A 16,114-nucleotide genomic window follows, 5' to 3' on the forward strand; every position below is an offset into this window, starting at 1 on the left:
ATAATTAATCATTAGTCAAAATGGATATTCCCATTGGTTCCTTGCCTCTCAGACAACCCTGCCTCGCCTGACTATAAATCAGGAAAATACATTCTTTAATATCGAATGGAATGTATCTCCAGGCAGCATCTCTCCTCTATCAAGTAACAAAACCCTTTGCAGAAGCTGTCTATCATCAGCTGTTGGACGAAGATTCTCCTGAGGTGCCATTCGAAGGAAGGAAAATGCAGAGCCCAGAAGAAGGGAGGCAGTAAGTTCAAGATGGTGGCCGCACACCAAGGAAGCCCCTGACAGTGGTGGCTCTTTGCTGAGTCGTGGGACGATGACGGCCAGCATCTTCTCTATGTGGGTCCATTGGTTCCTCTTCCCTTTGTCTATCTTCTCCCCCTAAGCCACTGCTGGGGCCTGGTCACTGCCCACCGTAAGTGGCCAGTCCCCACGTCTCATCGTCCTGGATCTAGTGGCACATGCAGATTAATCATTCCAGGCATTTTTCTGCTTGATTCTGGGCTCTCTCTGGATCCATTGAAATATTTACAGCACCCCACATGCTCCAAGGAAACAAATGATCTGCCAAGTGTGTTGGAAAGAAAAGTGGGCTGGAAGTCAGGATGGAAGGAAGGAGTCCATGGACGGCCCTAGACTCTAATTTGTTGTTCCACTGTGAGCTCTCAGCGGCCTTGTTCTTCTCCTCGCCTATAAGAAGGAGGTGTTTTTAACGATGTTTAGCCATGCTTGTTGGTTAAATTTCTGAGGCAGTGCCTCAAGGTGAGGTGAAAGAGAGAAAGGGGGAGGGAAGGAAAAAGGGAAGATACCCTCAAACTTTAACCGGAGTATCTGACTTTTATTGTTCTGCCTAAGAAGCAAAATTAAAAGATCAAAAACCACTGAGTCAGATGACCTTTAAAGCCATTCCTAATTTTTAATCCCTATAGTTCTCGGTCTCAATACTGCCCACTCTATCCCTGAATATGGAAATGATTTAGGAAAGCCTGCTTCATCCTGGGGCCTGTGATGGCAGCTCTGAGTTACCCAACCAGCAGCTCCCCAGTGGGGATGGTTTTGGTCTCCAGGGGACATAGGGCAATGTCTGGAGACACTTCTGGTTGTCACAGCTGGGGAGGAGGGAGCTACTGTCATCTCATGGGTAGAGGTACGGGTGCTGCCCAGCGTCCTGCAATGCACAGGACAGCCCCACAGCAAAAGACTGTCCAGCCCAAAATGTTGAGAGTGTGGAGGTTGAGAAACCGTGTGCCAGACTATCTACACTGAAGAAAGTGTGCTCACAGGTGACCTTCTGACTTGGAAAGACTCTATTCAGCTTTCTTTCTGCCCCAGCTCAGCTCAGTCCATTGTCAGCCTCTCTATGCCAAGAACTCCCCTGAGCCTTGGATCTGAGACACAGAACATTCCCTGCCCCGGGCCACAGTACTCTCGTTCACCTCTAGACATTTCCTGCTGCCCACCCACCCTACCTAGAACCGCCCCAGGTGCTATATATTCAACTTCAATCCAGACCAAGAACTGGGGACAGCAACATAAACCCAGAACTTTCCATTCACTCACTTAGCAAATTTTTATTGATTACTTACTATGTACTAAGAACAACTCGAGGTGCTGGGGGAATAGCAAAGAGTGAAACAAAGTCTCTGCCACTGTAAAACATCCTAGTCAGGTGGAAGTAGAAAATAAACACAAATAAATTCATAAGACTCGGGAAGTGATAAGTACTATAAATATTGTAAAGCAGGGAGGGACATAGAGAGCAAGAAAAGGCTGCAATGACCAGGAGGAGTCTCTCTGATAAGGCAACATTGGAATAAAGCTCTGAAAGCTTGAGGATGTTGGAGGGGATGGGATTGTAGATAACAGGAACAGCCAGAGCAAGTGATCCGAATGGAGTGGTGTGGTGTTCAAGGACTGCTCATGACCACGCAGTGGAGGTGGGAAGCCGGGAAGAAGGTGGGCGGGGGGGCCAGTTCTCACAGTCCCTGGTCAGCCCAATCAGATGTTCAGACTTAATTCTGAGACAGGTGGAAAGCCACCCGAGAACTCAGAGACAGTCCAGCATAAAGTGAGTTATGTTAAGTCAGTCAGTTAAGGGTCCGATTTTGGCTCAGGTCATGATCTCATGGTTCCTGGGTTCGAGCCCCATGTTGGACTCTGTGCTGACAGCTCAGAACCTGGAGCCTGCTTTGGATTCTGTGTGTGTGTCTCTCTCTGCCCCTCCCACTCGCATTCTGTCTCTCTCTCTCAAAAATAAATAAACATTAGAAAAACATTGAGCTATGTTTTAAAAACAAAAAGGCACCAAAGAAGCCATTTGACAGGACTCCGTTGTCCTGGAAGCTTCACTCAATTATCAACAGAGCGGAGTCTCAACACATTCACATTTTCTTTCCGCATGTAAAAAAATGGAGTAACAAATGGAATAAGCATCAGACTTCCTTTTATCCTAAAGCCCCTCCTAATACTCTAAACCAGGGGTGACTGCACCTGGTTTTGCAGTCCCCGAAGGCCTCCACTTGCAGAGAAGATGTTCTCAGGTTTGATAAAATAAGTGTTGCAAATTCATGTAACTTGAATAAAAGAAATTCCTTGCCACCCGCCACTTTTAGAATAAAGAGGTAGTTTGGGGTAGAGTGAAATCAAACCACAGAGCCTGTATCCCAGAGAGGTGGGATCACTGGTGAACACCAGAAGTCCAAGAACGGGAGAGGGTATACCTGTAATTTATTCATAAAGTAATTTATTCATCTCTAGACAACTTTTCAAATAAAACATGACACTTGTTTAAATATTTACTGGTTTGTTGACCCATTTTTGTTGTTGTTGTTAATTAGATTTAAAAAAAAAGGCAACAAACATTGTCACAGCAAATTAAAATCCAGGAAGCCTCAACAGTGGGATAGCTCAGCCGCGCTATCATTAAAGTTGTGATTTAGCGAAAATGTTGTATCCAAGGAGAGAAATCAATTTTAAATATCAGAAATAGCCTTTTAATGTAAAAAGGTTGAGGCTCACCCCTACCCTCCTACTCTCGATCTGCCATTATTAAATGAACACAATAGATGTAAAAACATTTATTTGAAATATAGCTTTCAGCAATTGTTTTTCCTGTGCATTTAGCCCAAACCCCCTTCTCTGAGAAGTGGCTGGCCCAACAATTCTGTAACTGTTTCTACAAAACAAAAAAATTATGTTAAGACTTTGCATTTGAGTTGCTTTTCTTTTTTTTTCTTTTACTTTTAATGTCTTTGTGCTTTAGTAAATGCCTTCGGGTTAACACTTCCTACTGGCTACTCTCTGGGGCTTCTCTGAAGCCAGGCTTAGGGGACCTTCAAGTTCATAGTAACAGAGGGTTTTTATGTCTCACGACTACAGGTTATGGACCCCACTGCCCCTGCCAAAAAAGAGTTTACTCTGAATGTCTCGGCAAAAATGCATGACCCACAGCAGGAACTGTAGCCAGTGGCTACCATGACAACTAATGCCGTGACCACCTCCATGCACTGGGCAGGGGAAGGAGGGGCCCCCGGGAGAAGCTGTCAGGGAAAGGGAATCCTGTTTTTGGTGATCATGGAATTTCTCTAAATGAACTAGATTTAAAGAGAGTGTCGGCTGCAAGGGGATATCAAGTAGTTAGTTATACAGATGGCTAAATGTTGAGCATGGATTTAATCTTCACAACAACTGAAACAGGTAAATAATTCTGTTTTTCTCTGATGGGGAAGCTGAGACCCAGAGGCCTGGCTGACTCTTTGGCACCACTTTACTATTTTGCCCATGGAGCTGGAGAAGAGGAAACACCTAACCTTGATGTCTGAGATTTCCCTCACCCCTTTCAATGTTTTGCAGGACAAGTCACCCAGAGCACCTCTTGGGGATGAACACCTGTTCCTTCTACTCTCACGTAAGTCCTATGGCGGGTCGGCAGTCTAACTGGAGAGGTAGTGAATTAAACACAGCTTCACACCCTTTGCCACTTCTCCCATCATAAAGTGAAATCCCTTGCCCTCCTCTTTGAAGAAGGAGGGCTGGCCCATGACTTCCTGTAACCACTAGAAAATGGCGGAAGTGAAACCATGTTACTTCCAAGGCTAGGCCTCAATTTCTGATCTTGTGTGCTTGAAATACCCATCTTGGAACCCAGCCACCATGCTGTAGAAGCCAGGAAGAACAGGAACAAATTGCTCATCAACAGCCCCAGCTGAACCCCAGCCAGCAGCCAGCAACTAACTGCCAGCCCTGTGAGTGAGTCACCTTTGGTGTTCCAGCTCATTCAACAACACATGAAACAGATGAACTGTCCAGCTGAGCCCAGGCAACCCCAGAACTATGATGGACGACAAACAGTGGTGGTCATGGCTATTTTAAACCACTGGGTTTTGGGATAGTTTATTTCACAAACAATTGTGACACAAATAGATAACAGTCTGTTTTCCCAGGAAAATGCCCTCTTGGACAGGTAAGATCTTGAAGGCGTACATGTAGTACACTTGGCCATCTGATGTGATGGCCCAAGGAGAGCTCTCCACTGGTGGAGTCCTCGTCTACATCTCGGGGAGGATTTCATTGAGGAGGGTGAGATATGTAAAGGGATATCTGTGGCCACCATTTGTGTACAGTAAATCCACTCATTTCCACAGTTTTTAGAACACTTTCATTTGTGAACACATAATTACCTAGGTCCCCCTTTCCTAATGAGGCACTTGACTGAAGACAGGAGACAGAGCTGCCCAGAATCCAGGGGGAAACAACCATGGTATTAGTGCCCAATGAGCTAAAAGAGGCTAGAGAAACAGCAGGGTCTATCTCTTTCCCACATCCCCAATTTAAAAAAAAAAAAAAAAAAGTTTTTGCTGTTGAATTGAGATGTCATGAAAGCCTCTCTCCTTTTGGCAAATTACTACACTTTTTCTTCATTAAGTTATTGTGAAAGTTAAATGTGAAAATGTATGCAAAGTTATTAGCACAGTACCTCTACGATCTAGGTGCTGGATAAATAAACATCATTTCCAAATGTATAGTGCTTTTCTGTTTCTTCATTAAAATGCTTTGTGACTCTGTAACAGATCTGTCTCTGAAAAGGCAGCTAATTTCTATGTGAAAAGGCAGCTAATTTCTACGTGTCATATTAGGTGAGCATATTCAAAAGTCATAGTCAAACCTGTCGACTCGAACCCACACAATATCTACAGGACACATCCTAAATCAGAGTGATCTTCATAAATCAAAAGAGCAGGAAGATGGATTTTGTCCATGATGCTGTCTTCCTTTTCTCCCTGAAAAGATGAGTAGAGGCTCTTCTTCAAATTGTGTGGGATCATCATTTTTTTTTCATCCTGACCTTTGGCAAAAGGCAATATGTTTGCTAGCTGTTAGGAAACATAAGCCTCCCAACAAGTGTAAATGGATGGGAAGTTTCAGATCCATTTACACCTGATGAAGAGCCTTGCTTACTCCACTCTGGTGTTTAAGCGGCATGTACACATTTTCCCACAGATGTGTTCAGTCGAGCTCTCTCAAACTCTCCTTGCTTCAGATCGATTTCCAAGGGGATATGCCAGGCTTCTGAGTTTCCAAGAAGACTGAATACCCTTGCACTCACCTAGTCAACTGAAGGAGAGCCAGTTTTGAAAATGAAACTTTTTTAGGGGTAGTTTGGAGAAGCAAAGTAAGGGCCGTGGTTCTTTTTCTTGCAAGAGACACAACCCCAACATCACTTTTTTTTTTTTCCCAAAGAGTTGGAGGGGATGAGGCTGACATACTGAGGAGGGACAGAATTTCTATTTCTGCAGGTTCCTTAAGGCGACAGAGGAAGCTTAGCGGCCACAGGAGTCTAGTTAATGAGCAGGTTATACAATATTCATTGTGTGGAGTTTAACTCTTCAAACAGAACGTCTAATTGTGAAAAGGAAAAAAGCAGCTAAATTACAGATGTTAAGACAACAAAGCTCGGGAAGAACTCCCTCTGTTGATAAAACGGTCCGCTCACAGCTTCCTCCACTAACTGCTCACTGACAGGGGGTAGAGGGAGCCCCTGTCCTCATCAGCTATTCTCATTAGCTCTGTTCTGGCTGAGACACTGCAGGGTCTAGGGAAGGCCACTCAGAGGCCTGCCTAGTACCACGATCTTCTCAGAGGACTGTTTTCTCGCTGCCCACAGAGGAAGTGATCCAGTTGTATTCCACTTCAACCGAAACAAAACTGTTCTCCCCGATCTTCCTGACATGTACGGTCTCATCTTCCTCACTCCTGGTAACAGCATCCCCAGCAGGCTCACTGAAGGACACTTCCTTCTGTGTGTGGCAATATTGGGCATACAGGTAGTGAAGGCCAGCGGCAAGGGCCATGCCCAAGGTGGCTGAAAGGCAAATCAGGAGTCCCAGCTGGGGAGTCTTGAGCTGGATCCCCGAAGGGGCACTGGGTCCCTCTTGCCCAACCTCAGACCTTGGGTTGGGCTTCCTGAGGTATCCCCCTCTGCCCCTTCCATTTCCCTTCCCCACTCTGGGCTCCTTGTACTTTGACTGAGGTAAAAAGCTGGCAGAAGACCTAGATGCCTCTGACTGGCTGCCTACAGCAGGTAGCCTAGAAGTGGTAGAAGTGTGGAAGACAGGGGTTGGGGTGGCTGCCCTAGCCTCACTCCCAGTGAATGCTTCAGAGGACCAGAGGTGCCGAGGATAGGTAAGATGGACAGTGGACAGAGGGGGGCTCATCACAGTCTTATTAGAGGACTCCATCTTGTCCTAGAAAAGCAAAGGGGAAAAAAGAAGTTAAAGGATCTAGTCTTCTTCAAAGTTGCCACTGAACTTCACAATTAACCTGTGATCCTTAAAGAATCCCAGACAGCAACTGAAAACCCAGCCTTGTGCTTGGTCCCAAAAGAGCTCAGAATAAAATGCCTAAGTAGATAGCTAGGCCCTTGTGATTGATGGGGATGAGGTGGCTAATGGAAACCCCACAAAGAGAGCATAGAGGTCAGTTATAAGAATAAACTTAGGGTCCTTTAAGAGGCTTCGAGACCAATATGGGTGATTATCATCTCCAGTGCAGAAAGCTTTGAGTGTCTTTTTATGCTAGGACCCATGAAAGAGGACATTTAATCTTGCTGTAGGCTCCAATAAATTTGAGTAAGAATATTATACCATGTTTTATTTTGTATTCCTTTTAAGACCTCAAAGGAATAGTAAATCAGTGGGCATGTATATTTTATACTGCCCATTGATCCAACCTCTGGAACCACACATGGTATTTTGAGGCCAATGTTATAAAGAGGGGGCATAGTGGTGGGGAGACAAGAATTATTAGCTGAGGCTAAGTGGGAAAACAAATCACTAAAACTATCAATTTCTACAATTGTCGATAACTTCAGAGACATTGCATGTAACAGAAAGGCTGGTATTGATTGGTAAAAAGATGCTGAATATATATCATACCTTTGCCTCCTCCTCTCAAAGTTCAGCTACTAGTCTAATATCTCTGCTTTCCCAGCCTGGGACTTCCCACACTGCAATCAAAATATCAGCCTCATCACCCATTCACAACCAAGACAATTACCTGTTCATCCCTATCTGAGGGCAGGCAAGTTTCCAATGAACCAAAGCTTGGATCATCCTGAGTCCTAAAGGGAAGGACAGAAGAGCTGAGAAGGGGTCACTATGTATATTGATCAAAAAGCAGCATTTCCTACCATTGCTGTGTATGCTGATAAAATCAGATTTCTTTGGAAAAACTCTGAGTTTGGAGCTAAGGGTTATAGGGGGAAAGGAAAGGGCATGGGGAAGAGGCAAGTGAGGATAGCAACAAAGACTCACTGAATGTTTGTATTTATTTTACATAAAATATGTATTTATATATTATAAACTTACATATATAAGCTATGAAAGGTATATTTGTGTCTTATTTTATTTATAGCAGCATCTCAGAGATCTCACCCTGTCCAAAAAGGTAGTTTCCTCAGGTGATTTTTATACCCAGCCCTTTTGACCAGTAGCCCTTCCACAATCAGGGATTCTTGTGCACTTAAGAATAAATATGGTGAGGTCTTTGTCTGTCAGACACCAAGAAGTGTATGTTTTCTCAGCACCTCACTGTTTGACTTCATCCTACCACCTTACTGAATGGTCCACCCCTGACCCATTACCTGAGGTAGGTGCTAGGGCTGGAAGCACTGCCCTCTGAGGAGAATCTCCTGGGAGCCATGAGTCTCTCCAGCCCATGGACATTCAGGGACGGTTCTGGGGTTGGGCTGCTGTCCCCTCTGGGTTGCTGGCCATTGCTGATTGCAGTAGCTGTGTGTGAAGATGATTGGAACAGAGTCTCTGCACCCCCAGGAAACTCCATCACCCAAAAGCTGGCAGGAGAAGGATCTAAACTGTTCTCCTCTGCAGCTCCAGTTAGGGCAACAGCCAAGATGTCTGCACGCTTCTGGGGAAGAGTGGTAAGGGAACTGGAAGCTAAGCAGAGATCCAAAGACACCACAAAAGAGAGTGAGAGCATTTTCCTCATACTGATTAGCACAAACAACTATGATAGTGGGATAAATACTAGAGACTTTAAGTTGCCTTGGGGACTAACCATTAAGTTTGGGCCACTCAGAAGTATCAACAAAAAGATGATCTGCCCAGTAATATAAGCCCCTGACCAAGTGGCAGAGGACTCGATTTCTAACATTTTTATAAATAGTAAGTCTCTGGCCCTCTGAACCTGTACATTCTTAATAGTCATCACTAAAGGAATATAAAAACTACTATGACCACTGGTTTTTTTTTTCCCTTATCTCTGCCAAAAACTGCTTCTAGCTAGAAAAAAAAGACAAAATCAGAATCCCAGAAATAAAAGATTTTTAAAAGCCCTAGATCTTTCTTGCCATATTCTTAACAGGAAACGTCTCCCTGGTGATGATAATAACTTGAGCCTCTGTCATCGGAAGAGACGAGATCACTGCCCTCCCCTGCCCTCCACCATCTCATTTCCCATCCATGACTGGCCAACATGACAGCCCAGAGCATTAGAAATAGAAGCAGCACAGCAAGCAAGCAAGACCAGTTTGGGAGTCAGATTATTGTCTGGGTTCAATTCTCTGCTCCACTGCCTCCTGGTTTGGGGCAAGTCCTCCCAGAGCATCAGTTTCTTCTTTTGCAAAATGGGACCAATAATGGTACCTAGAGCATAGGGCTGTTGAGGAGTGAAATAAGATCACTGATGGAGAAGCCTGGAACACGGTGCACGGCACAGGTGCAAGGCGCCCTGAGGCCTTACCATGATAACCGTTAGGATGTCAACGGTGGTGTTTGCAAACACACACACACACACACATTAGCTGAGGTTTCTCTGGCCAGGGCTCTAACTGGGTTGGAATGCTTTTTTTTTTCTTTTTGTGCCACTCTTCTCCAAAGCCTTCATCACTCAGACACATTGAGAATGAAGTGAAAAGCAAAGAAGCCTAACAGACACACAGAATGTGGCAAAAGCTTGACAGTTTTAGATTCCTGCCTGAACTCTAAATGCATCTGGGCATTTCCCACAGATTCGTTGTATGATGGGCATTGCTGTGAAGCTTGGGGAGGCCGAAATGCTGCATGGTAGTGACTGTTGTTTCTGAACTCAGTCTAGGAAGAGAGCCTCTTAGATGCCCGACCTTATAAATTACAGTGTGATGAGACTTTAAAACCAGAACTAAGAAGGCAATTACATTTGCCTCCCAAGAAGCACGGGGAAAGTTTCACAGAGAAGATATTTGAACCTCCCCTTGAAAGATAAACAGATTATCAGGAAGGAAGAACCCGGTTTCAGGAAATGTCAGAAGGCAAAACATGGAGATCAGGCCCCAAAGTGTCCTGAGGGTCTATTGGGAAATAAGTTTGGGAAATACAATATACTATCTTCCTAATGTGAAAATTCATAATTCATAATTGGCCTACTGCAATCTTCTTACAGTTGAGAAATCTATTTCACTTTGGCTAGATGACACCCCCTCCTCCCCCGTCTCAATGCACAGACACACACACACAGTCCTTTTTCCTTTAGGAAACACTGCGGTTTGTGTAAAGGAATGGGCAGGAAAACAGGCTGGGCCAGAAGGGGAGGAATGTGTGCAGCGTAATAAGGAGTTTATCCTGTAGCTGCTCAGATGGGAATCTGTCACACACTCACCTCCCACCCCCAAGACCTCCCAAGGGACAAGGTTCCCAGATGGGTCCTAAGACAGGCTGCAGGGTCAACATGATGCAACTTCCTGACACCCCACTTTTACTCATTTTCATATTAAAACAAACATGCTTGAGATTAAAATGCAACATTTGCATGATTTATAAAATAAAACACAAGACTTCAAACACACGTTGGGTTTGCAGGGTCTTCTTTAGGCCACACTGCCAGGTACCGAGATCTTTACTCTGCTTTTAGGAGCATCTTTCCGGGAAGGTTGGAGGACTGTGTTGGGCAGTGAGGAGAAGACAGCTGGGGATAAAGGCAGAGTAAGGAGAGTGGCCCGGGATGAGCTCTGAGCCCCGTCTGCCAGACTGAGCAATATCAGGCACGAGCACGTTGGCCAAGAACAAAGGATGGAATAAAGGAAAGTGGGATCTCAAGGATTACAGATTGGATCTTCTGTGCAGGTGGCCAGACACCTTTAAGAGTGTACCATTTGGAGCACTTAACTAGAAATACACAATGGAAATGAGCTCTGTATGACCAGGAATTTTCAGGTGACCACTTTATTCTCTAGCTGGTTAGTTTTTTGTTTGTTTGTTTGTTTGTTTGTTTTTAGGTAGGCTCCACACCCAATGTGGGCCTTGAACTCATGACCCTGAGATCAAGAGTCGCATGCTCTACCGACAAAGCCAGCCAGGTGCCCCTGTTTTGTTTTGTTTTGTTTTGTTTTGTTTTGTTTTGTTTCAGAAGTTCACAGGCCAATCGAGTCTCAAGTTATGTGGTGAGCCAAGAAAAAGTCCATTGCTATCCAAACAGCCTCTCATTCTTGATTCCATTCTCCAACCCAGGCTTTAAAGAGCCAGCTACCTACTATGGAAAGTAACAATTAAATCGAGATGAGTTTTATATAAAAAGAAGAAAAGATCATCTCTTTCTTGTGCTCCCTGTGTAGCTCCAGGGGTCTGAAGAAACCACTGAGACACTGATGATCCATAGGTGTGGGTGTAGGGGGAGATCACTGCCATTTTTTGGCTCTGTAGCAGAATCCAACTGTCCACCCCAGGGCCCACTTTAATTTGGAAGGTTGAACCACACAAAGTCTGTTTGCCACAACAAACAGCATAGGCAAGTGTCCCCTCCTGGCCTCGACCGTGTCCCTGAGAACTGCAGCAGCCAGCCAAGGCAGGTGTTTATTGTTCATGTGGCCAGAGCTGGGACCAGAGGCTGTAACTTCTAAGTGAAAATAGATAGCTATAAAAATAACAATGCCAATCAGGCCTCTGAGTCCCATGGCAAGCTGTACCTGGGGCAGTTCCTTCAGTTCCCTCTGGTCGCCACCAGAGGATTGGCATCAGTGGGCCTGGGTGCGCGTGGCCGTCACCCTGGGCTATGCTGCGTATCTGTTGAGACACCACAGGGGATTCAATCCTCACCCAGTAAACGAAATAGGACTGGACGATGGATAAACTGTGGAAACAGAAAGCAAGATGATGCGAGGATTTAGTTTCCCTTAAATAATACCTGAAGAAGAACAAAAGTCTAAATGAATAGAAAAACAAAAGAGATGATCCTATTGCCCTTTGGGTGACTCCACTCTCTTTAGAAAAAACATTCAATAGCAGCAAACAATTAACACAGGAAAGGAAATGTATAAATCAATTACCCTCCTGAATAAATATTGTCATTAAAAACCTCATTTTGACTAAAAGGTGTCTTCTTGAACTGTTTAGACTCAAAAGGTTCCCTCTTCAACTTTATTATTAGCCATTACTGGTCTATTGTTAATTGAATTACTCTGTTAATTGAAACTTTCATAATTCTGTTGTACAAGTGTATGGTTCTGTTGCAACTGTAGATTCCATTAAAAATTGGAGATAAATCACTGGTAGTCCAATATTTTGAATGCTCACGGCTTTCTTGAGTAAAAATCATTTTCACAAACAGTATCTCATTTGTCCTCCCCCAAATTTCACTGAGGTAGGGATTATTGGTCAGTATCATTTTTCCCACTTTAAATATTCAGAAGGTATTATTAAAAATGTGATTATTTTAGCCGAGGTCACCCAGAGTGTTAGGGTACAAGTAAGGCTCAGGCCTCAGGCACAGGGCCACTTCTATCATGGGAAAGGGCCCGGGAGGTGAGCCAGCACAGGACGCCTTTGGGAGAGGCTACTGATCAAGTGGCTTCACTGTCAAAGGGAAATAATGGTTCCTAAAAATATGGTTCCTAAACCACTTACGATGTAGCACATAGCAGCTAAGATGGCAAAGCCGGAAAGAGAAATGGAGGTAATTTGAGAAATAAAAGGAACTGTACAGACTTAAGGACTTCAAATAACACATACTCCCCTGCACTGTATCAGAACCAAAACCCCAGGCAGAAGCTAGGTTGCACCAACAGTCAAGTGGATGGATACTGGCCTTCTCAAATGGGCAAGGTCATTATGCCACGGCTGTCCCGCCTGTTGACTTAGTCCACCAGGAAGGGATAGAAAAGGGGCACTGGTGGAGCAAGGGGCAGGAGATGGTGCTCATATCTCATCGTTCCTAGTACAGAAGGGAAAACCTGGTGGGGAAGACAACATGGAGTCTGGATGCCTCCACCTTCAGGCACTGCCTCCTCCTTATATATATATGAGAGTGCGGGGAAAAGAAACTGAAGAACACATGCTCTTTCCCAAGAGTTAAAAAAAAAAAAAAATCTCTTTCTTGGTAAACGCAAGAGTCTGAAAAGAATGGCAAAGCAAGTGTCTCATTTTGAGTAATGATGTGTATATGGAGTTTACTGTTGCCAGGAACCATTGTAAGCACTTTGCATATATTGGCTCTTTCATCCTTTTACAAGCCCTTGAGGTAGGTGCTTATGCCCATTTGCTAGACCACAAGCCAAGGCACAGAGACCTCGGTGGCTTTCCTGGGCCTAGGGAAGTGTCTACTTGTCTGTGTGCCTCAGCCTCTGTCTTTCTTAGTTTTCCCTACTCTCCCACCGACCCTTCTTTTGTCGTCTGGCCATTATTTCCTGGAGAGGTTGGCTAAGATGCGTCTGTGCCCAGAGAGTAAGGGAAATCATGTGCTCCCAAGGCATGGATAACAACAAAGTGGGAAGCCAGGGACAAGTTCTTTGTTACCTACCCCCTCCATAGGCTGTCTAGTTGAGGTATTCCTCGTGACCCTGTCCTTGTTAGGTGGCTGGAGTAGGGGACAAAGTATGAAGGAAGGGAAAGGAGAAGCCCCATCTCTTCAAAGTGTAAGGTTCCCTTACTATGAAGCAGCACTTGACTCACTCTTACAGGAATCTGATGTCCCCCACAGGCTGGGCAGGAGCTTGCCACTCGAAGGCCAGGTTTCTCTTCCGGGACTTGTCAGAGTGGGTGACTGTGTCAGCCTCTTGAAAACAAGCCATTGGTTTGGAATGAGGAGGAATGGAAACAAAAGTGCCAGCTATTTGATGATCAGAGACTCTTCGAGCCTGCAGTAGAAATCCCATGAAATCCCGACTGCTCCTCAGGGTCACTGCAATGGAACACATCCCTTCGGGGTGAGCACTCTTAACGTGGTGCCATTTGTGCTTTTACATGGGTATTGTCGAAACTAACAGCTCAAGACAAGCCCTCAGAAAGTAAACAATTCATGGAGGGGGGTGGGAGTTGAAGTGTTATTTCACACCCAAAATAAATTTGATTTAGAACCAAGTTATGTAAAAATGAAATACATAACATTAAAAATTTTTTTAAATAAAGGACGGGGGGGGGGGGCCTGGGGGGCTCAGTTGGTTAAGCATTTGACTTTGGCTCAGGTCATGATTTCACAGTTTGTGAGTTCGAGCCCCATGTCCGGCTCTGTGCCAACAGCTCAGAGCCTGGCGTCTGCTTCAGATTCTGTGTCTCTTTCTCTCTCTGCCCCTCCTCTACCCATGTGTTCTCTCTCTCTCTCTTTTTCTCTCTCAAAAATAAATACAACATCACAACATTTTTTAAAAAATGAAATACAAAAAAGCTAGGAAAAATGTGGTTTGTAAAAAATATTATAGCTTAAAATGCCTGAGAAAAACCCAATTGCCATAAAGAAAAAGATGATTTAAAAAGTTATGAATATAGAAGAAATCAAAAGACAACTTATAAACTAAGAAAAGTATTTGTAAAGATATAAAACAGGCAGAAACAAAGAGTATTAGTGAATCAATAAAAAGATAACCAAACTTAAAATTATCAAAGGACACAAACAGAAAACAAAACAAGGTCAATCATGATTTAGAAAATTATAAATGAGACACTATTTTAAACCTATCATACTAACAAATTTTAAAATGTGTGATTATAACCAGTATTGATGGGACTGGGGAAAAACTAGAACACTCATTCATTAGTGCTAGTACCAAAAACTATCCAGCTCTTCGAGGGGGCAACCTAATAATATTTTCCATATTTAAAATTCAATTAATTGCCTCTGATACATGGAAGGGCCTGGAAAACATTACAGTAACATGAAATTAGCTAGACACAAAATGACATATTGCATAATTCATTTACACGAGGTGCCTGAGCAGGTAAACTATCATGAAGACAGAAAGATGGAGATGATCGGGGTCTGGGAGGAGGGAGGGATAGAGATTACTATTTAATGGGCACCGAGCTTCTGCTTGAGGTAATAAAAAAAGTTCTAGAAATGGATAATGGTAATGGTTGTACAACACTGTGAAATTAATGTCACTGAATTGTGCACTTCAATTAGAATGCCAAACTTTATATGATATATATTTTACCACACACCAAAAAAGCCTCAAAATGCAGTTTCCCTTTGATCTAGCAACTCCACTTGCAGGAATTTTTCTTACAGACATAAAATACTATGGTAAATTCATTTGTAATTAAATGAGTAGCTAAAATCACGGGTATAAGTGTATAGGCTTGCTAAATGCAACTTAGTGTCTGCGATTATTTTATTTTCCATTGCATTTGAACTTTCATTAATAAGCATTTGTACAATATTTAGTTATTATTTAAAACTAGGCATTGTGCTAGGCATGAGCGCACATCCATGAGCAGGACAACACGGTCCTTGAGCTCAAGGAGCTCACAGATTAGTGTGGGATCCCAGAAAAAAAAGAACAGAAAAGAGAACAAGGTGATCCCAGCACAACAAAGTTGTATGTGACCCTTATAGAATCCATGAAGTGCTCCCTCCAGCTCTTGTCTTATATGTTGTCTTACTTCCAATAACAATACAATTATGTTTCCTTCAGGTCACTTTTTATTAGAGTTTTGGGTGTCACAGTATTTTGGGTCATTTTTACAGCTCCCCCCCATTTTCACTCCCTCAGCCACAGAACACGGGGGTGCTGATTGATCCCTTCATGCTGGTGCCTGGGTGTGTACTGTGGTGGTAGGAACCCCAGAAAAGTTGCCCCTAGCCTTGAGTAGTCTCTTGCCTTTGCCCCAGCATGTTCTACACATACTATCATTTTCTTTTTTATTTAATGTTTATTTATTTACTTATCAGAGTGTTAGTAGGGGAGGGGCAGAGAGAGAAGGAGACACAGAATCTGAAGCAGGCTCCAGGCTCTGAGCTGTCANAGAATGATTGGATAAAACAATATTTATAGAGTAAATTTTATTTGATTTATTTCCTCTAATTGCCATCAAAAGAATTAGCAGAATCAGGGGCACCTGGATGGCTCAGTAGGTTAAGCGTCTGACTTCGGCTCAGGTCATGATCTCACGGTTAGTAGGCTTGAGCCCCACATCGGGCTCTGTGTTGACAGCTCGCTCAGAGCCTGGAGTCTGTTTCAGATTTTGTGTCTCCCTCTCTCTCTGACCCTCCCCTGCTCATGCTGTCTCTCTCTCAGAAATAAATAAAACATTTTAAAAAATTAAAAAAAGAACTTCTATCTTAAAAAAAAAGAATTAGCAAAATCAAAAAGGGGTAAAGTGAACACAGCTGATGTGTTTGAGTTCAC

At 43.7% G+C, this 16,114-nt stretch overlaps 1 protein-coding gene across 1 annotated transcript in view; it reads right to left on the reverse strand.

The window, feature by feature from the left end:
- Nucleotides 1-4,362: 4,362 nt before the first annotated feature.
- Nucleotides 4,363-16,114, reverse strand: part of REELD1 (reeler domain containing 1) — a 31,061-nt gene continuing 19,309 nt past the window's right edge. Inside the window, exons 5-9 of the mRNA XM_077755884.1 lie at nucleotides 13,449-13,671; nucleotides 11,462-11,625; nucleotides 8,147-8,459; nucleotides 7,561-7,624; nucleotides 4,363-6,749 (exon numbers count right to left, since the gene is read on the reverse strand). Coding sequence (XP_077612010.1) covers nucleotides 6,141-6,749; nucleotides 7,561-7,624; nucleotides 8,147-8,459; nucleotides 11,462-11,625; nucleotides 13,449-13,671 — 1,373 coding nt within the window. The 3' untranslated portion in view covers nucleotides 4,363-6,140. The remainder of the gene's footprint in view (nucleotides 6,750-7,560; nucleotides 7,625-8,146; nucleotides 8,460-11,461; nucleotides 11,626-13,448; nucleotides 13,672-16,114) is intronic.

This window comes from Crocuta crocuta, unplaced genomic scaffold (assembly GCF_008692635.1).
Source record: "Crocuta crocuta isolate KB4526 unplaced genomic scaffold, BGI_CrCroc_1.0 scaffold112, whole genome shotgun sequence".
NCBI classification, from domain to species: Eukaryota; Metazoa; Chordata; class Mammalia; order Carnivora; family Hyaenidae; genus Crocuta; species Crocuta crocuta.